This window comes from Marmota marmota, unplaced genomic scaffold, assembly GCF_001458135.2.
Source record: "Marmota marmota marmota unplaced genomic scaffold, marMar, whole genome shotgun sequence".
Taxonomy (NCBI): Eukaryota; Metazoa; Chordata; class Mammalia; order Rodentia; family Sciuridae; genus Marmota; species Marmota marmota.
Genome location: NW_026000103.1, coordinates 3,612,583 through 3,635,702, shown reverse-complemented (window position 1 = coordinate 3,635,702; position 23,120 = coordinate 3,612,583). Strand labels below are relative to the sequence as shown.

The window sequence follows — 23,120 nt, the reverse complement described above, 5'->3', positions numbered from 1 at the left end:
AGGCAGCAGGATACGCCCTATTCCCAGCAGGAATAATCTTAAACCTTAAACCTGGAACCTAAACTGGGAACGCCCTAAACCCGATTATGTTAAACCGGGAACACCCTAATCCGCCCTGGTCCTTGAGCAAGGTCAACTACATTCAATGTCACTGCAAAATGTCAGCAACATGGGGTACGCTGGCAAGGAAATTGTCATACCTACTTGGCTAATGGCTCCCAGCAGGACTCTAAGGACTTGTAAACTTTTCATGGAATATAGTTCCTGCTGTACTTCATTTAGATTTATGAAATACATCTATGTATTATTTCAACTATATTTTAATAAAAGATGAAGAAATTAACAATCCATGAACTAATAAGTTGCCTGGCTTCCTTAGTATATTCATATCGTTTTTCATTCATTCAATAATAGAACACTATAATTTAGAGCCAGACACTAAAGTAGGGGCTGAATATACAGAGGTTTACTGAAGTGTAATGGTTTCAAAATCTACCTGCCACAACCTAGTGAGATGAAACCACCCTTTGTATACTAGATTGTAAGAACCAAGAAAAGCTTTCAGAAATGCCAGTGAACATACTCTGCTTTCTTGCTCAGTTGAGCATGTTGTCATACCAATGCTAAATTAGACTTAGGAACCTACAGAGTCAAATATGTGTTACCATTTTTGCATTGGAATAAAAATATTTGTGGCTAGGCATGAAGCCACATACCTGTAGTCCTAGCTACTTGGGAGGCTGAGAGAGGATTGCTTGAGCCTAGGAGTTTAAGGTTAGTTAGCATGGACAACATAGGGAAAGTTTGTTTGAAAAAAAAAAAGAAGTGTGTATTCTTTCAGAATAGTGATATTAAACTATAAAAGTGGCAGCAAGAAATTACATTTTTCCAGTCCAGCAAATCATACACCGCACATTGTCAACCACAATTACATGTCCCTGCTAGTGATCCTAGGTATGATGACATTCATCATGTGTCCTTTGGATTCTTGACCAAATGAAATAGCAATTTACAATGATTTGGTAATTTTTGTCTCCTTAACTAATCGATTGCCTGTATAAAATTCCTCAGCTGGACACTCTGCTGGACACAGTGCCACAGAGAGAAATAATATGTCACCCTGTTTTATCAGGGTACAACTTAGCAAAGAAGACAAGCCAAGTGTCATAAGAATAATAAGAGAATAGTAGTGACACTAAGCAGGGAAATCTCTCTTCTATTTGTGAGTAGGAAAAAACTGAAGCAAAGTTTCAAGATAAATGATGTCACTTTGAACTGACTGCTTACAAGCTCAGAGCTAAATGACTATGTAAGAACCTTGATAAGATCCTATATACTATGGCAATTTGTTCCTTTAGTATATAGTGGAATATAAATATTGCATAATTATAATTACTTAGGGTAGTTACTGTTATAAAGTAGAATGTGAAAAGACTAATATCTGAGATACTAGCTAAAGTTATACTTTAAATCTGTATCATGAGAGTCTTAATTAGGGCGGTCACAAAAATTAAGAAGTGATGCCTATTTATGTATGATATTAAAATATACAAATGAAAATTAAGATATATAAAATTTTTCTTTGCCTCTATTGATTCTTACATATTTACTGGAAGGTATAATATTTATATTTTCTCTTTAACTACTCTAGTCTTAGAGAAATTCATTGGTTAATTAATAGATCTTTTATCTTTGTATCCTCGATTTAATTGCCCTTTCTCAGAAGTTATACTTATTTTCCTTCAGCCTTCAGTTACCTATTTATGTATACCATAAAATTCTATACAGAATTTAAACTACTTATAAAATGTTTGTCCAAGTGTTATTATCATTATGACATTTATCCATATTCTGATTGTGGTAGCAACAAAGAATACAATAACTGAACCCTAATTAATTGTTTTTTTTTCATTATCCTGTCATGTTCTGATATAATGATTTTATTTAATAAATAAAAGTGTATACCTCTAATATTTCTAAACCATATTATAGGAAAAGATAGACAATTCAGTATATGCATGGGGAATAAAAAATTGAGAACTGTGAATTTTTTAATGCCTTAGCAGATCAGACTGCTAAAACTAAATGCCATAGACTTGAGTCATTTAAATATTAGACATTTTTTTTTCTCACAGTTCTGAAAGCTGAGTGGTCCAAGATCAAGGTGCAGATGGATTAGATTCCTTCAGAATGGCCTGTCTCTTGATTTGTAGATGACTACCTTTTCTCTGTTATCATAATCAGAGAGTTTGCTCTCTTTCTTTCTCAAAAAGCCACTCATAATAGCACAAAGACTCCACATAATCCAATTTACCTTTCAAAGTCCCCATCTCCAAACACCATAACATTAGGGATTCGTGCTTCAATATATGATTTTTTATGTAATTTAAATTGGTTCATAGCAATCAACAAACAGAATCTTATTTGTTAAGAATAATTAAATCTAGAGCAGAGAAATCTAGGCAAATCAGTCAATAACCAGGAGTTAACCAAAAGATACTTCACATCTTCAAATTCTCATTGCTGTTAACAAGGCTGATCTTATTCTCTTTAAAACATTTTTTTTTTTCCATTAAAACTCTGACACCATTATCTTCTGATTTTGTTCTGTGAATCTCTGGCCATTTCTTCACATCCTCCTTTGTCATCTCTTCCCCCAGAAATCAGCTACTTTTTGATAAAGTATTTTTGGATTGTGGTAGACAGTCTTTGTTTTCTTTAAGACAGTTTCAAAAAAAATAAATAAATAAATAAATAAAAATAAAAAAAAGACAGTTTCATCTATTCTAATGATTTAAGTTAGCATTTGTTGTTATTTGACTCTCAAATCTACAATTCTAGCATAAAACCCTGTTTTTGAATTAGCTCAATATATCCAAATGTCTATAAAACGTTTCCCCTTTGATGTCTTACCCAGATAACAACATGTCTGCAACAAATTCATGATCTTTTCCTACACATTTACTCCTTATCTAGCACTCTACATCTCCATAACTTTTGCTCAAACAAGATATCTAGGGTACTAAAATTGTTTTATCATTCTTTCCAACCTCCTCATTAAAACCCATATATGTCTTAACATTCCACACCACCAATACTTCTAGAATATATCTATTTCTTTTCATCTTATTCTTAATACCTTATTCAAACCCTCATTATTTCTTCCCTGATCTCCTAGAGTAAAATTTGAATACCTACAACTATCCTATCCCCTCAAATCCAACTCTGCAAAGTGATCTTTTAAAATACAATTCTGAGGGACTAGGCATGTAGCATGTGCTTAGCATACCCGAGATCTTGGGTTCCATTAATAGCACATACACACAAGCAACAAACAATTCTAAGCATGGTTCTCCTCATTTTAAAACCTATTGTATCTTTTAGTCTTAAAGTCTAAATTCTTTATACAACATACTTGAACTAAAACATTCTTTTTTTTTAACTATCCATGCTTTCACTTTTGTTTTATGTCTAAAAATAAGTATAACTATATAAGAGTTACTGATATTTTTCCTAGTTGACAATTTCCTGATTAGTAAAATCATCAGTGGATGCAGTTAGGGCTGGGGTCATTGGTAAAGGTATTTAAAATTCACACACAAAAAAAACCCCTTCAATTTGATTTTAGAGAGATGGAAAATTTTGTCCTCTATATTTTAATTAGATATAATTGTCTTTATTTTAATGAATCTTCTGATCAATGGCCTAGCACAGATTGGAGTACTTTCTTCTCTTTTGGGGTAAATGTTAAAAATATTCAGGCCATAGTTTCAAAGAATATTTTATAAAATTCAATAATAATTGCTTAAGGAAATAAAATTAGAATATTATCTTAGGAAAGTTTAGTCATTTTTTCCCCCTAGCAGAGTGAGACTCTTGGTCTTCTCAATAAAAAAATTTTTTTTTTGTTTGCTATGTCAAAATAAAGATTATAGGAATTATATTTCTCTAACAAGGGGGAAATAAAATTCTTAGAAAAGCCTATTTGCCAATGGTGGCATATTTTGAAAAGCAAATTTATTTCTGGATAATTGTTAGAACTATATGAATTACATGTTAATTTTATTTTAAAGCATACAATTCGGTAACATTTGTGCATTCACTATGTTATGCATCCATGATCTTTAATTCCAAAGCATTTTCATCACTGCCAAAGGAGACCTCACACCCATTAAGTCGTCATTCGCATCTCCCCATTTTCCCCTTGCCCCAGTTGTTTGGCACCACATTTTTTTTTTATCCCTCTGGGGATTTACCTATTCCAAATAGTTCAAGTAAATAGAATTATACAGTATATACTCTTTTGTGTCTAGCTTCTTTTACTTCTTTTATTTCAAGATTCATCCACATTGTGGTATATTTCAGAATTTAATTACTTTTTACAGTGCTTATCTTGGAAGATTTTTATTTCTTGAATTCTGAATGAGAGCTTTATTGCATATAGCAATCTTGCTTGACAGTTATGTTCTTTCCGGGCCTAAAACACATTGTTCCAAGTCCTGCAAGATTTTTAGGGTTTCTGTTGAGAAATCAGACATTTCCTCCTTTGTTTACTTCTAAATGTGACCTGACATCTTTTCTCTTGAGGGTTTTAAAATTCTATACTTACGCTGGATATTTGGCAATTTAATTATGATAGCTCATGGAGTGGTTCTTTTTTAAATTTTTGTGTACTTGCAGTTCTAAATTCCTTCTTATGTGGCCCACATCTCATTCACAAGGTTTGAAAATTTTTGCTATCATTTCTTGGAAAAGGGTATTTATTTAAGGACCTTAGGCACTAGGCCAGAGACTCTGTGCCTACTAGAAGAAAAAGCAGGACCAAATCTCTATCGTGTCAGCTTTAGGAACAAAATTCCTCAACAAGACTCCTAAAGTGCAAGAAACAAAGTCATGTACCAATAAATGGGTATCAAACTAAAAATCTTCTTCATAGCAAAGGAAATATTCAAGAATATGAAGAGAGAGCCTACAGGAGGAAGGAAGAAAATCTTTGCCACTTGCACCTCAGGTACAGCATTAATCTCCAGAATATATAAAGAACTCAAAAACACAACACCAAAAAACCTAGTCAACAAATGGGCAAAGGAACAACAGAGACACTTCACAGAAGAACATATACAATTAGTCTATAAATATATGAAAAACATCTCTAGCAATTAGAGAAACAAATTAAAATTACACTGTGATAATAATAAATGTTGGCCAAGATATGGGGAAAAGATACACTCATACATTGTTGGTGGAACTGCAAATTGGTATAACCACTCAGGAAAGAAGTATAGAGATTCCTCATATAACTTGGTATGGAACCATCATATAACCCAGTTATCCCACTCCTTGACATGTACCCAAAGGACTTCAAATCAGCATATTATAACAATGAACCCATATCATGTTTATATTAGCTCAATTCACAATAGGTAAGCTATGGAACCAACCTAGGTACCCTTCAAGAGATAAATGGATAAAGAAAATGCAGTATATATACACAATGGAATATTACTTAGCCATAAAGAAGAATGAAATTATGGCATTTGACAGTAAGTGGATGGATCTGGAGATTGTCATGCTAAATGAAATAAAAGAATCCCCAAAACACAAAGTCAAATTTCTCTCTGATATGTGGATGCTATCACATAATAAGGTGGGGTGAAGGAAGAATAAGTTCATTGGACTGGACAAAGGAGAATGAAGAGAAGGGAAGGAGGTTGGGAATAGGAAAGACAATAGAATGAATTGGACATAACTTTCCTATGTTCATATATGAATACATGATCAGTGAAACTCCACATCATGTACAACCACAAGAATGGAAAGTTATACTCCGTGCATGTATAATAAGTCAAAATACATTCTACTGTCATGTGTAACTGTAAAGAACAAATAAAAACAAAAAGAAAGAAAAGGCTATCCTTGTCAGCCTATTCTTTTTCTTTTCTTGATGTCAATGATTCTTCATTTTTTTTTTCTCTTAAGCTTTGCTATTGTTATCTCAGAGTTCTTGTATGTTCTGAACATAGTTTATTTTCATTTCCTTAATGTCTAAATATTTTAAAAGGCCACTTTGTATTTTACCTCTAAGATTCTGTATTCTACTTGATCTCATCTCTTATATGACTTTCAATTGAGTTTTTAATTTGATTTATTGAGTCTTCCATTTCCAGGGTTTCTGTTTGATTCTCTCAGTACTAAAATGCTCTTTCATGTCCTTATTTTCTTCCTTAGTTCATTTCTTAATTTTTAAAAATTCATTACCATTTTAAAAATCAAATTTTTGAATTCTTTGCTCATTATTTCATCTACTTCTGTATATGTGGATTCTATTTTGGGGGGTTGTAAAGTTTTGGTAGCTTCTTTCTGGCTTGTTGCCTCATTTTTTTAAGTTCTTTATTTGTACATCTTCCTCTTTTATGTGGGGTGCTATATTGAATTGGGATATATCCGAACTTCCACACATTTGATCAGTATAATCAGAGTGTTAAGTTCAACTACCAGGACCACATTGAAAGGAGAGAGTAACTGCCAGGAACAGTGATAACTTTAAGAGCAAATTATATCAACATGTTATAAAAGTTATTATGAATAATTTTTACAGCTTTAATAATCAAAGAGAAAAGTGTGTGAATATAATATAGAATAGGATAAAGAGATTAAGCATTAATGATAATATACTAACTGAAATGGAAAAGAGATAAAAAAGAAAATAAAAAAGGGAAAGGAAAAAGGAAAAGGGTGGGAGAAGGAAGGGAGACAAGTTAAAACGAGAGTGAACGAAGGATAGGAAAAAGGAATAAAAATAAGAGAAGTAAAGAGGTATGCATAGAAGATCTTATTAAATGATACCATATGTAAACTTAGAACTCTGAAAAAACAATACTACATATGGAAATACACTGGATATCAGTTTACATCTAGGAGTTAATGCAATAAGTCATAAAGAAATTTATTTTTTTCCTTATTGGAGTTTTTCGTTTAATAGAAACTTTTCCTTCTGAGCTTTTGAGTTTAGAATCTTCTTACAATGTTGAAGCTTGTGTGACACAAATATTTTGTTGTTTGTCCTCAGTTCTGACCCAAACTGACCAACTTTTTTAGAGGAATCTGTATGAACTCTGTTTCCTGCTTTCTTGCCATTATCTACTTAGGAAGCTTTGGTTGAATCTTCTAGACTAGACTGCACCCTCAAAATGGCTTTGTTATTGTGACCTTGGGTGGGAGTGTAATCCTGGTTGGCTAGTCCTGTTACTCCTGCAGCCTGTAGCCTGATCTGGACTAAATTACTTCTATCATTCTAAGAGCCTCGGTTAGTGTGCTGAGGACAGGTGTGTGGTGCCTATCGGTTTATCTCACCAAACCATTCTGGACATGGGTGAGATGGGGCTTGTCCTGCAGCAGGCTGTTGTGGAGCCACTGCTTTCTACTCAATCCTGTTCAGTCCCAGTTTCACCCTCTATCAGTCATGCTCCTTATCCTAAAATTCAGACTGTCAAGTTAAAAAAAAAAAAAAAGAGAGAACTTTATTTTATTCTGTTTTGCAGACTGGCAGTTGCAGTTCCCGGACCTAATCTTCCCCCAAGTCTGTGTTATAGTTTCGTTACTGTGACCAGACTGACATTTGGCATGGACACCCATTGATCTAGCAAAAAATAAACTCTATGTGCCTTTTTTGTCTTGGGTAATTTAAAAAGTAAGTACAATAAAAGCAAGACAAAAAAGAAAAAAAGTGAGAGGAAAAATTAAAAACAAACATAAACTGAAGAGGTTTCTGTCCTATTGCTCAGAAAAGTCCAAAGAGTCTTTTGAAGCTCCCTGTGCTTGCCTAATTTTACTATCTATGCTGGCTGGAGACTGCCAGGACTGTCTCCCATGCCAGTTCACCTCACTATATTTGAACTTACTTTTTCTTCAGACTGTGAGTTTGTTGGATAGCAGTACCTGTTTTTCTTTAACTTGTTGGGTAGAATTTTTTCAGTTCTTTGGCTAGAAGTTCCTCTCCCCCATTGAGCAACTGCATGCCAAATGTTCCCTTAGTCTTTCTTTTATTAATTAATTTTCTATACTGAAAACTGGTATGTTTTAGGTTTCACCAGGGTTGCTAGCTCTATGAGTTGCCTACTGGTGTTTTCCCACAACCTTCCTGCCTCAGTGTGCTACCATAGAATCGTTGTTTTAATTCAGTCTTGGGGATATTGTGCTTCCCTCCAATGTGCCATTTCCCCCTCTTTTATTTAACTTTGAGATAATTCTATATGTGGTGTGAAGCAGGGGATCCAATTTCCATTTCTGCATGTGATATCCAGTTACCTATTAATGTTTTTACATGACAAATAGGCTATAAAATTACATGTAAGAATTAATAAGATGGGCAGGGGTTGTGGCTCAAATGTCATAGCACTGGCCTAGCATGTGTGAAGCACTGTGTTCGAGTTTTGGCACTGCATCTAAATAAATAAAATAAAGGTTCATCAACAAAGGAGTTGATTCTTAAAAAAAATTAATAAGATTAATTAATACAATGAAAATTTTAACATATGTGTACTTGATAAAACAGTCCAACAAGAATGAGCATGGGGTATCCTAAGTCATGAGGAATCAGAATATAATCTCAAAGATATTACTTTAATCAAGAATTATATAATTTGAGAAAATATTCGGCGTTTGGGTTTTTGGGGTTTGACTTATTTTGCTTAGCATAATATTCTCCGTCTCCATCCATTCACCTTAAAATGCCATAATTTCATTATTCTTTATGGCTGAGTAATATTCCATTGTGTATATGTACCACATTTTCTTTATCCATTCATCTCTTGAAGGGCCTCTAGGTTAGTTCTATAGTTTAGCTCTTGTGAATGGAGCTGTTATAAAGATGATGTCACTGTATCACTGTAGTATGCTGATTTTAAGTCCTTTGGGTATAAACTAAGGGGTGGGATAACTGGGTCAAATGGTGGATCCATTCCAAGTTATCTGAGGAATCTCCATACTGCTTTCCAGAGTAATTGTAACAATTGGCAGTCCCACCAGCAGTATATGAGTGTATTTTTTCCCCACATCCTCACCAACACTTACTATTGTTTGTATTCTTGATAATTGCCATTCTGATTAGTGTGAGATGAAGTATCAAAGTAGTTTTGATTTGCATTCTCTAATTGCTAGAGATGATGAACATTTTTTTCATACGGTTGTTGATCGATTGGATTTCTTCTTCTGGGAAGTGTCCATTCAGTTCCTTAGCCTATTTATTGATTGGTTATTTGGTTTTTTGGTGTTAAGTTTTTTGAGTTCTTTATGTATCCTGGAGATTAGTGCTCTAACTCAGGAGCCAGTGGTTTTTCTCTATAATGGGGGCATGGGATGGGGAAGAATGAAGGAACTTTGGATTGTGCAGAGGGGAGTGAGGGGAAGGGAGGGGGATGTAGGGTAGTGGGAAGCATGGTAGAATGAGACGGATGTTATTACCCATTTACATGTATGATTACTCTACTGGTATAACTCTACACCATGTTCAGCCACAGGAAGGAGAAGTTGTGCTCCATTTGTGTACAACTGTCAAAATGTATTCTACTGTCATATACAACTAATTAGAATAAATTTTTAAAAATTTTCTTTGAATTGGGGCTCTTTTTAGGATGTAATATCTGATCTCTAAATACTCCAAAATAAAATTGAACTTACAATTATACACTTTGTTTATCAAGATCTGTTTGAAGGATAGATAATGTATTTCAAGGCTTATGGAAATAAGGTTTTGAAGCCCAATTACTTCATGATTAGAATTAATGATAAATTCATAAATTAAAATTAGAGTTCAGGGAGGTAAACTCATCAAGTATCCCTAGGTAAGAGTGTGAAGTTTTAGAACAAGATTAACAAAAACCTTAAGTATTTGCTGTTATAGTTCTAAAACCTTCAATCCCTTATACTCATCTTTTGTATCTCTAGAATGCTTCAGGCCTGTGAATATACTTTGAGTGGTCACTTATGAAAGTTAGGAAACAAGTCAACTTATAGCTTAGTAAATTATATTGAGAAAAATGCTTTTAAACTATGATTTTTATAATGAAGTTGCATGTTGCTGAATCAGAGTTCCCCTTTATATACTGCCTGTGGTTTTATTCATTAGTTCAATTGATATGCTGAGTGCTGGAAATATTGAGCAGAACTCACATGACTCCCAGCCTAATACAGTTTCTGTTTCTTGGAGGACACAAGGAGTAATCCAGAAGCACACCAGTGTGTGATTAAAAACTGTGATTAATATAAATATGTAACTCTTTTATGCTTTTCCATTATTGTATTTTCCCCTTTTCTTTCTATTTTTTCCCATCTTTGTCTTTCCTGCCCTTCTCCTTATCTGTCTAAAATATAGAAATTGATTACTTTCTTTAGGGTTCTATAATTTTCATTGTATAGATCATTTACCTCTTTCGTTAAGTTGGATTCCCAAGGTTTTTTTTTTTTTGAGACTATTGTAAATGGGATAGTTTTCCTCAGTTTCCTTTCAGATATTTGTCACTGATATACAGAAATGACTTTGATTTATAGGTTGACTTTATATCCTGCTACTTTGCTGAATTCATTTACTAGTTCTAGAAGTTTTCTGATGGAGCTTTTTGGGTCTTCTAGGTATAGAATCATATTGTCAGCAAGTAGTGCTAATTTAAGTTCTTCTTTTCCTATACATATTCCTTTAATTTCTTTAATCTAATTGCTCTGGCCAGTGTTTCAAGAACTATGTTAAATAGAAGTGGTAAAAGAGGGCATCTTTGTCTTGTTCCAGTTTTTAGAGGGAATGCCTTCAATTTTTCTCCATTTAGAATGATGTTGGCCTGGGGCTTATTATGGATAGCCTTTATGATGTTGAGATATGTTCCTGTTATCCTTAGTTTTTCTAGTGTTTTGAACATAAAGGAGTGATGTATTTTGTCAAATGCTTTTTCTGCATCTGTTGAGATGATGATATGATTCTTATTTTTGAGTCTGTTGCTGTGATGAATTGCATTTATTGATTTCCATATGTTGAACCAACCTTCCATAAGAAATCGAAGGAGACCAAAGATCAAAAGGTCTATATTGTTCTTAGATAGGCAGAATTAATATTATCAAAATTACCATACTACCTAAAGCACTATACAGATTTAATGCAATTTCGATCAAAATCCCAATGGCATTCCTCATAGAAATAGAACAAGCAATCATGAAATTCATCTGGAAAAATAAGAGACCCAGAAAGGCTAAAGCAATCCATAGCAGGAAGAGTAAAGCAGGTGGCATCACTATACTAGACCTTAAACTATACTACAGAGCAATAATAACAAAAACAGCATGGTTTGGCACCAAAACACACTGGTAGACCAATGGTACAGAATAGAGGACACAGAGACTAACCCACAAAAGTATAATTATCTTATATTAGACAAAGGTGCCAAAAACAACAGTGAAGAAAGATAGCCTCTTTAACGAATGGTGCTGGGAAAACTGGAAATCCATATGCTACAAAATGAAATTAAACCTTTGCCTCTCACCATGCACAAAACTCAACTCAAAGTGGATCAAGGACCTAGGAATTAAACCAGAGATTCTGTGTCTAATGGAAGAAAAAGTAGGCTCTAATCTCCATCATGTGGGATTAGGCCCCAACTTCCTTAATAAGACTCTTATAGTATAAGAATTAAAATCAAGAACCAATAAATGAGGTGGATTCAAGCTAAAAATCTTCTTCTCAGCAAAAGAAACAATCTGTGAGGTGAACAGAGAGACTATACCCTGGGAGCAAATGTTTACTCCTCACACATCAGAGAGCACTAATCTCTAGGGTATATAAAGAACTCAAAAAGCTAAGCACCACAAAAATCAAATAACCCAATCAAAAAATGGCCAAGGACCTGAAGAGACACTTCTCAGAAGATGATATATGAATGTATGAAAAAAATGTTCATCATTTCTAGCAATTAGAGTAATGCAAATCAAAAGTATTCTTAAGATTTCATCTCACTCCAGTCTGAATGGCAATTATCAAGAATACAAGCAACAATAAATGTTGACAAGGATTTGGGGGACAAGGTACACTCATGTATTTGTTGGTCAGAGTGTCAACTGATGCAACCACTCTGGAAAGCAATATGGAGATTCCTCTGATAACATGAAATGGAATCACTTGACCCAGCTATCCCATTCTTTGGTTTATACCCAGAGAACTTAAAATCAGCATAGTGTCCAGTGATGGATCCACATCAATATTTATAGCAGCTGAAGTCACAATAGCTAAATTATGGAACAAGCCTAGATGCCTTTGAAGAGATGAATGGATAAAGAAAATGTGGTATATATACACAATGGAATTTTACTCATCCTTAAAGAAAAATGACATTATGGAATTTGCAGGTAAATGGATGGAGCTGGAGAATATTATGCTAAGCAAAATAACCCCAAACAGCAAAGGCCAAATCTTTTCTCTGTTAAGAAAATGCTGATCCATAATGGGGAATGGGGGGATTGAGGAACTTTGGATTGGGTAGAGGGGAGTGAGAGGATGGAAGAGAGTGTGGGGTAGGAAGGTGACGGACATTATTACCCTGTAGACATGTATGATTTTACGACTGGTGTGACTCTGCACCATGTACACCCAGAGGAATGAGAAGTTGTGCTCCATTTGTGTACAGTGTTTCAAAATGCATTCTATTGTCATGCATAATTAATTAGAACAAATTTTTAAAAATAAAAATATAAAACTTTAAAAAATGTAGGATTATAGGCAAATTATTTTCCTAATATTTTAGTTTGTTTCACCGTGCTGGGTTTTTATCCCAGGATCTACAGAATGCTAGGCAAGTGCTCTACCACTGTCACACACACATAGTGCTCCCCATTTTTTTCTATCTAGGAAATATAAAAACTCTTAAAAGAAAAATATCACTCCAAAATTGATTCTTAGGATTTTTTTAAATGAAGTAAAACATTATACATGAATAAGGCTATTTATTGCCATAGTGTTGTAATAGTGATGCATTAGAAATTATCTAAATATCCATTAGATAACATAAATGCTCTGTGGTATATTAATAATGTGAGACAATACTGCATCTAACACGCATAAATAAAGTAGATTTATATGCATTAAAATGGAAATGCTTAAAAAACAAATATTGAGTTAAAAGAAGTTGAATAATAGTACATACATTATTATACATCTACAAAAAGTATAATTTTGTTTAAATCATAAAATTATATGAAAAATTAACAAAAATATAGTTATACATATCTGTACACATACATCCACAGATAATATTAAGGCATGGACCAGAAAGAAACAAACCAGATTTAAGGTATTGATTATTTCCAGAGATTGAAGGAAGGTCAAATATTGAACGGAGTAAGACTACTTACAGGTTGATTTTTCTTTCTTTCTTTTATTCTTTCATTCATTCTAACACCAGGGATTGAACCCGGGGCCTGCTCATGTTAGGCAAGTGCTCTACCACTTCATTGCATCTCCACAACCCTTTTTCTTTTGAGATAGGTTATCTATAAGTTTGTTTATCTAAAAACCACTTCAGGCTTTTTAACAGTATATTTTCAATGTATATTAGTTGCTTGCCCAGGGTTCTTTTTAAAAAAAAACAAAACAAACAAACAAAAACCCCTTTATTTTATTTATTTATTTTTATGTGATGCTAATGATTGAACCCAGCACCTCGCACATGCTATGTAAACACTCTACCATTGAGCCTCTACCATTGCTATTCTTTTTTTAAGAACCCCTGCCCTGGGTTCTTAAAAAAAGAATAGCATCATACCTCATCAAATGTAGCCTTGAGTTTGCAGTCCTCCTGCTTCAGCCCAGCGAGCATCTGGTATTATAGACATGGGCCACCATTCCTGGTTCATTTTGTTTTTTCGCAAAATAAAAGTAATTACTTAAATATGACATAATGCTGTTGTTTTTAAGTCTAGTTGGTTGTTATAATGATGTTTGTTATATTATTCTTTATATTTTTTAAGTTTGTAATATGCTTTCTATATGTTTAATAATATACTCAAAGATATAATAGTTTCACTTCCAGTAACAAACAGTGAGGAAAATCTTGTATATCAACATATAAGTATGTTCACTATGACCAAATGAAAAATGGAAATAGCTGAATATTACATGATTTATATATAGCTAGAAATCCTAAGAAATTTGACTTAAAAATCCTATTTAATAAAATATTTTTACCTCAAACCAAAAACAAAAATAAATTCTATACTGATTATATGTCTAGATATAATGGGCCAAGCAATAAAACATGGAACAGTTTTGTGACCCTGTAGTACACAAAGATTTTTTTAAACAACACAAAATGCAGTAAACACAAACTAAAAATTGATAAATTGGGGAGTACTAAAACCAAGAGCCTCTGTTCCTTGAAACATACTATTGAATTAAAGGCAACTTTGAAAGGAAACATGAATTAAAAGGCAACTTTCAGAGTGAGAAAAGGTGTTTACATTATTTATGTCCAGCAAAGGATTAGTATTCAGAATATATTGAGAATAAATTTTAAAAAGGATAGTTGATTCTATAGAAAAATAAGCAAATCACTTTTAGAAGCTTATATCATTGTAGATCTTTTTTCTTTTCTAATATAAGTATTTAACATTTTGTGTTTCCATCTAAGTATTGGGTTAGCTGCACCTAACAATTTTTGAAATGTTCTTTTCATTTTTTATAAGTTCAGAGTATTTTCTAACTCCTTTTTGAGTCATCTTCATGAGATATATTTAAAAGTATTAATCAAAAAATTATTCCATGATAACATATTAAAATATGATATAGAAGAATTCATTCAGGACTCTCACCATAGAATACAAAGAATTTTACTGTAGTGGAGAGAGATTGATTGGGATTGACTCTGAACATTGCATGAGCAAGTGAGAATTTACAGCCAGAGCAGGGTAAGAGTCAGTGGATGGAAAATTACCAAGGAAGCATCAGGGGACTCTGGCTAAATGGCCTTAACTGGAATCTTCATAAAGATAGACCAGGGATTCAGACATCATGTGGGGAATAGTGGAGGATGAGGTACACAGTCAGATATTGATGGTGATCAGATATTATGAGTAGAGACGTTGTTAGTAAAACTGACTTAGTGGGGTTGTTTGCTAAAACTTGATTTTATAAGGAAATGCACAGTTGGGTCTAAGAAGCTACAGGAACTTGACTATGTTTGCTCAAGCAGTCAATCTTTCTGAGAAGTAAGTTCTTTAATTTCCAATATTAGGGGATTTTCTAGACATCCTTCTGATATTGGTTTTTAATTTAATTATATTGAGGTTGTAGAAGATGCTTTGCACTATTTAGATGACTTTGTTTCATTTATAATTGATGTGTGATTTAGTATATTTGTCTTAACTTGGTGAATGTTCCACAGCACTTGAAAAGAAATCTTATCTTGCTATTCTTTGAGTGAAGTGTTTTAAAAAGTCAATAAGTTCAAGGATTTTGATAGTGTTTCTCAAATATTCTGAATCTTTATTGGGTTGAGATAAATTTTATTTGCTTTTCCTTTGAAGGAGCCATCTTACTTCGGTATTGTCCATAGTGTTATCTAAACAAATGAGGAACTTACTCCAAATCATCCTGTGTTGAATGTATATGTGTACTTATGTATGTGTTCCTCCTATCAATTGGTAATCTCAAATGGCATTTGCAGGTAAATGGATGGACCTGGAGAACAACATGCTAAATGAAATAAATCAGACTCAGAAGTCAGAAGTTGAATGTTTTGCCTCATATGGGAAAGCTAGAGAGAAAGGAAAACGAAAAGGAATAAAAAGGGGATATTATGAAAACAGAGGGAAGACAGACCAATGGTAGAGGAAGAAGATCAAGAGGGAGGGACCAGTGGAGGGCCTGTAGAAGTCCTGGGGGATGAAATATACCAAATTATGCTATGTCCATATATGGATATACCACAATGAATCCAAATTATCTATATAATTAAAACAAACTAATTAAAATAATAACAATAGAAGGGAGATCATCAGAATAGAGCAAGCAGAGTAGGAGTAGGGAGAAAGGGAAGGGAAGGGAAGGTACTAGGGATGAGATTGATCAAATTATATTATGTGCATTTGTAAATATGGCATAATGAGTCCCACCATTAAGTATAATTATGTCACAATAAAATTTTTTAAAAACAAAAAAAATCTATGATCATAGGATCTAAATTTTTTTAAACTCCTTATGTATATGTATTTATGTCTGTATGAACAAAAATGTGTAAGTTAACACATCAAACTATAAGATTCAATATTTTTTTGTAATTTGACTGTTTTATTTTTCTCTAACTTTCTTTTTTAATTTCATTTTTTATTTATATATGACAGCAGAATGCATTACAATTCTTATTACATATATAGAGCACAATTTTTCATATCTCTGGTTGTATACGTAGTATATTCACACCCATTTGTGTCTTCATACATTTACTTTGTGTAATAATGATCATCATATTCCACCATCATTAATTACCCCATGCCCCCTCTCTTTCTCTCCCACCCCTCTGCCCTGTCTAAAGTTCCTCTATTCTTCCCATGCTTCCTCTCCCTATCCCATTATGAATCAGCCTCTTTATATCAAAGAAAACATTTGATATTTGGTTTTTGGGGATTCACTTAGCATTGTCTTCTCTAACTCCATCCACTTACCTGCAAATGCCATGATTTTATTCTCTTTTATTCCTGAATAATATTTCATTGTGTATATATGCCACATTTTATTTTTATTTATTTATCTACTAGAGGGGGCATCTAGGTTGGTTCCACAGTTTAGCTATTGTGAATTTTGCTGCTATAAACATTGATGTGGCTGTGTCCCTGTAGTATGTTGTTTTTAAGTCCTTTGGATATAGACCAAGGAGAGGGACAGCTGGGTCAAATGGTGGTTCCATTCCCAGTTTTCCAAGAAATCTCCATACTGCTTTCCATATTGGCTACACCAATTTGCAGTCCCACCAGCGGTGTATGTGTGAACCCTTTTCCCCACATCCTCGCCAACATTTATCATTGTTTATATGCATAATAGCTGCCATTCTGACTGGAGTGAGATGAAATCTTAGAGTGGTTTTGATTTGCATTTCTCTAATTGCTGGTGATGATGAATTTTTTTATGTGTTTTTTGATTGATTGTACATCATCTTCTGAGAAGTCTAACACTGTTTAGTACTAGTTTACCTAGCATATCTTTGTATTAGAAAGTGGTTAAGCAGCACAGTACATGATTTTTAAAAATTAGTCTCTACTTTAGGTATTTACCATCACTTAACTAAAGCATTTTACTTTCTAGATTCTCATTAAAAATCAATTATAATTTTGAGGATGTTAATATGATTAATATATTTTTTGCTTTTATTTTACCATTTTCCATTTTATGTATTTTCAAATATATTTATTACATTTATTTGCTACAGATATTTGTTTGCATTCCTTAACATATATATTTATGTAATTATTCATTGCTTTAATTTTCATAGAATGAATCTTCAGGAAGAATTGGATGAACTTAAAGTACATATATCTATTGATAAGGCAACAATACAAGAATTGAATAGATGTATGGCAGAGAAAAGAGAAGGTACAATTTTTTCTCTGAAAATATTTAACAGAAGCATTGTTAAATTTCATAGTTCTTCATGTTTTAGTTTGTTTCTTCTAAAAAATCTACCCCTTTCTTTCTTTTTTACCACTTATGGATAACTCATTAACATTTTTCCTCTTATAAGAAAATCAGAGAGTGAATACTTAAAAATCCCACTGTGGTATGATTTTTAATTTATGAAAACTTTGTAGGAGAGATTTGGTAAGGAGAAAAAGTACTCATTTTTACTGTTTATTGTTAAGATTTTCTTAGTTATGTTTATTTACTGTTCTGTAAAGATGTGGGGTTAATATTTTCTAAATATTTTCACTCGACATTACATTTTTAAAAGATCGTTTAGATAGCATCTATTTTATTGTAATCAAAATCTAGATCTAGAATGAAACTTGGAAAACTTAACGAAACTTGGAAAATTTAAAATGTGCAATCTCTCTCACCAACAACCTAAAATTATTCTATAATATGAAATATGGTCATTGCTCTGAATGTAAGATTATTCTTAATCAAGATAAAAGCATTAACTGGCTATGGTGGCACAGGCCTGCAATTCCGCTGACTGGGGAGGCTGAGGTGGTAGGACTGAATATTCTAGGCCATGTAAGCAAGTTAGCAAGAAGCTCAGCAATTTTGCAAGATCCTTTATCAATATTTTAAAAATACATAAATAAAAATAACTGGGATTGTATCTCAGTGATAAAGTACCCCATGGTTTAATTCTCAGTACCAAAGCAAATAAGTAAGTAAATAAATAAAGAAATAAATAACAATATTTACCATACAAAGTCAGTAACTCATTAGAAAAAGTAAATAAGATTGATATGACAGGATTTATTATTATTTAATTTTCTGCAGTCTCATTATTTCCATTGTACTTTTGGTTGTTGACAGTTTATACTTAATAATTACTTTTCCTTTATCCTTCTTCTTGCTTTTGTCTCAATTCCTATTGTTCCACTTGCCCTTACTTAGGTCACTACTGACTTTTGAAAACCAGTATCTGAACCCTTCCGTTTTATATCTTTAAATTTCATTACATTTCAAGCTTACTTAATTTTTGTCTTCTGAAACATGCATTTTTCCTGCTCTTGTCTGTATCTTCTCTCTCTTTCACTGGGCTTTTTTCCATTTACTCTTGAAATACTGGTGTCTCCGAGGTATTATCTTTGGTTTACTTTTTGAAAAATAAAGACATTGGTTTTTTCTTTTTAATATTTTTTAGTTGTTGGTGGACCTTTATTTTATTCATTTATTTATATGCAGTACTGAGAATTGAACTCAGTGCCTCACACATGTGATGTTACCCAGTCTACCATTGAGCCACAACCCCCAGCCCCCAACATTGTTTTTGAAAAAATATTCAGATATATATATTTAAGCATAAGAAAGGTTATAAAGAATAAAGCAAAGAAGAAACTCCTAGTTCTTAAACAATTATAAACAAAATTTTTAATATTATCAGCCATCCCTTGATGGTTATATAGAAATAGCTTACATAACAAATTAATTATTTAAAAAGAATTCCATAATTTATGTACTTTTTAAAAAAGGCTTAAATTTTTTTTTAATATTTATTTTTTAGTTGTAATTGGACACAAAACCTTCATTTTATTTATTTTTAATGTGGTGCTGAGGATCAAACCCAGGGCCTCTCATATGCTAGGTGAGTGTTCTACCACTGAGCCCACAACCCCAGCCCCCAAAAAGGCTTAAATTGATTATATTTATTTGGAATGAAATAGAAAGAAGCTGAGGTGAATTCAAATGAGAGTTGCCACAGTGGCACAAGGCTATAATCCTAGCTACTTGGAAGACTGAGGTGGGAGAATCACAAGTTGATGGCCAGCACGAATAACTTAATGAGACGCTACCTCAAAATTTTAAAGAAATTTTAAAAAGGGCTGAAGATGTAGCTTAATGGTAGAACACTTGTCTAGCATATGTATAGTGCTAGATTCAATTCCCAAGACTACTCACTTAAAAAGAGGTAAATGAACTATTAAACTTTAGATAAATATTTCATTGATTCAAGAGATAGTATAACTCCCTCTATGTTGAGCAAGAAAAGTTACAAAAATATAGAAGATACAACTACCATATATTTTTTAAAGTATTTCAGTTTTAGGAGTATTGTAAACACAGTGTCATTAATAGAGACCAAATATGTTTATTTCATTCCACAGGGTCAGAATTTATTTAATAGCAATAAATTCACATACTACACACTACATTTATTGATGGCAGTTGACTGAATACTTGTGGGTTACCTGGTAGTCATAAACCAGACAATTACAGGTTCTTTAATTCCAGTCTTAATTTCCAATTTCTGCAACACTCAAATCACAGATTATACTTTGGACAAATATACACACATATACCCACACATACAAAAATATATGCACACACACATATACATAAACATACATACATATATGTATAGAAAGACTAAGAAATGGTTAAGGCAGCTACAGGGCTTTAGGAGGCTGAACTGAGAGCAAAAGCAGAAAGCAGATATGAATGCTGTTATTGTAGGTGGTTGATAAAATTCAGAACCAGCCAAAGAACTTGTTCAGGGTGCAGAGCTGTCAAAGTTCAGGAACTTAATTCTAAGTTCCAAGGTCCACATGGATGACAGCTTCAGAGTATCAGCTTGAGGTGTCACTTTGAAGTAGACTACAAGTGGTCATCAAGGGCAGCAGAAGCTGTACTCTGCTAAAGCCCAAGGACAAAGATTCCAAGGTTCATCATTGTAGAAATTTTCCTAGGAAAGGCTCTTGAAAATACCAGGTAACAGGGTCAGTGTGCTGCTGTGTCCAGTCTCAGGGTACTTCTCCTTTTATGGGCCTTGAGTGAAAGGGTTGCTTTATTTGATGGTCTGGTTTGATTAGCTCATAGACCTGATTTTTCCACTATGATTTTGATACATTCATGCAGGGCTTGTGAGTAATTCAGTAAATTCACAAATAGTCATCTTTATTAACACAATTAATTTATTTATCAATTTGTGCCTTATGGTTTTGCTAGGCAGATGGTAGTTGTTTACTTGTATAAACAAGGTATAGAATCATTCTACCTCAGCACATAAACTCAAAATGAACTCGCTGATGACAAACTATTGCTGTATGAAATTGAGTGACTCAGATTTAGGCACAGCCTGAAAACTGCTATTTTGTACATCATGGAATAACTCAGAACAGGGCATACCTGCTCTCTACAAGGGGCATTAAAATTAAAATATTGCTATGCAAGATAAACGCCAGTATTTTTACAAAAACATTTCTCACAAGGGTCTCCCTTAATCGCTTACGCCCTCACCATTGCTGAGGTTGGCTTTGAACTCACGATCCTCTTGTCTCTGCTTCCTGAGCCACTGGGATTACAGGCACGTGCCTCCACACCTACCTTAATGAATTATTTACACACACACACATATATGTATATGTATTTTTTTTTTTGGTTAACCAGATATAATTGACTGTATTCTTTCCTTCAAGAAGGAATCACAACTGTTGTATTTCTTAGAGCCTATGTTTTTGAGAACATATTACAACTATCTTATTTTTAAGGGATAAATTTGGTATAATTTTATTGGACAATATCTTTTCCCTCCAGAACTTTCTCTACGTCATTTATTTTTTAAAAGAGAACATTGTTATGGACATGTGTTAAGGAGGTACTGAGGTTGTATCATAAATATTGTCACCTTTATTATTTCTTTATTTATTTTGGTACTGGGAACTGAATCCAGGGGTACTTTATTACTGAACCATATTGCTGGTCCTTCTTACTTACTAATTCTTAAAATTTTGAGACAGGGTCTTGCTAAATTGCTAAGGTCTTTGCTAATTTGCAAGGTGACTTACTTTAGCCAAAGTTGTGTGGGTGGAAGTTACATTATGTCAGTACCAAAACCAAGCCTAAAAGGCTCTGTATGTATATATATACACTTGCACCTTTGTGGTCAAGAATCAGAAATGTGGAGAAATGAACTTAACTTTAACAGACTAGACTGAGCTGAACTAGATGACACGATGACACGCAACAGGAATAACTGTTTCAACCAACTCACATACCCATATGCAATAAATAGATGCTTATTTTATGAATGAGTTTTCCCATTTGCTTATTTCTTGTATTGTTTAATTGAAACACAGGCCCTCAATTTTTCAGTAATGAACACCATAAGTGATATTTATGAATATTCTTGGAGTTGTAAGAAAGATGGAGGAGTCTGTCTAGCTTCTGGCTAACTTGGATATGCACTTTTTCAGGCCTGACCATAGGTAATTACATAGACTTTAAATGGTGTGCCTTATAGGGGAAAGCTGCCCTCCTACAACCAGAGTTGGCACATAGCCACTGTTCTGCAGTATCGAAAGGGAGTTACTTGGTCACTGAGCAAGTGCCCAAGACTCCCTGGCCAACATACTCTTATAAACATCTGTGTCCCTAGCCTATGTCCTTTCTCCATTTGGAAGCTGCTTTACTGGTTGCCCTTTGGCTGAGGGTTCCTCTGCACAGATCTACTTAGGAAGTAGAGAACTTGCAATAAACTTGAAAACACTTTTCCTCATTTTAAAGACCCAGTGTGGGAGCTGGGGTTGTGGCTCAGTGGTAGAGCACTCCTCTAGCACATGTGGGGCGCTGGGTTTGATCCTCAGCACCACATTAAAAAAAATAAAATAAAATAAAGGCATTGTGACCAACTACAACTAAAAAATATATATTAAAAAAAAAATCTGATTCTGTGCTTTTCGTCTCCTGGCTCTTGTCTTAGGCTCAAGGTACACAAAACTAGTGGAAGGAAACTTTTTTTTTGGAGCTCACTTGATATTAAGACAACTCCCATGTCAGTGCTGATGAGAGAAAAATAGAATATGAAAGTAGGCACTTTCCCTTTTTCAGCCTCTTCCTTATAATATCTCAGTAAATAATTAAAGGCAAATATATAACTTTGATTTTGGCTTGTTGTCTTAGCTACTCAAACATTTAGTAGCTCAGATCTCTACTACATAGCTAAATTCTTGGTAAAGATGGTGGGATTACAGTAACGATTTATTACTCAACGAACTGTAATTTTCAGTGAAGACATTTAGTTGTGATAGGGGCATAAGGAATTCAGATGGGAGATATAGAGGAGGTAGAACTGATTTCAGAGGACATGCTCAAAGGATATGTTTAACTTGTAAAAATAGCCAGAGGCAAATAGGTAGCAGGAATAAAATGTATCTACTACAAGAAGTTTCTATTCACCAGGGAAAACATGTTCAATAAAAGTAGGCCTGGGGGACCAAATTTACCCTTCCCATAGAATACTTAAAAACTAAACAATATATGCAAAAAAATAGGGTTTTATACATTTATGTCATCTCTGAGAAGGGGGACACAAAATTATAATTACCCCAGTTTGCTGCCTAGGGAATTTATAAGCCACAGCACAGAAATGAAGAACCTAAGTGAAGTCTGGAAATCTTCCTAA

The 23,120-nt window shown here is 33.5% G+C and overlaps 1 protein-coding gene across 1 annotated transcript in view; it reads left to right on the top strand.

Moving 5' to 3' along the window:
• The window catches only part of Cntln (centlein), a 311,560-nt gene that overhangs the window by 175,906 nt on the left and 112,534 nt on the right, over nucleotides 1-23,120 (top strand). The window contains exon 13 of the mRNA XM_048783891.1: nucleotides 17,520-17,620. Within this exon, the coding sequence (XP_048639848.1) occupies nucleotides 17,520-17,620 (101 nt within the window). The remainder of the gene's footprint in view (nucleotides 1-17,519; nucleotides 17,621-23,120) is intronic.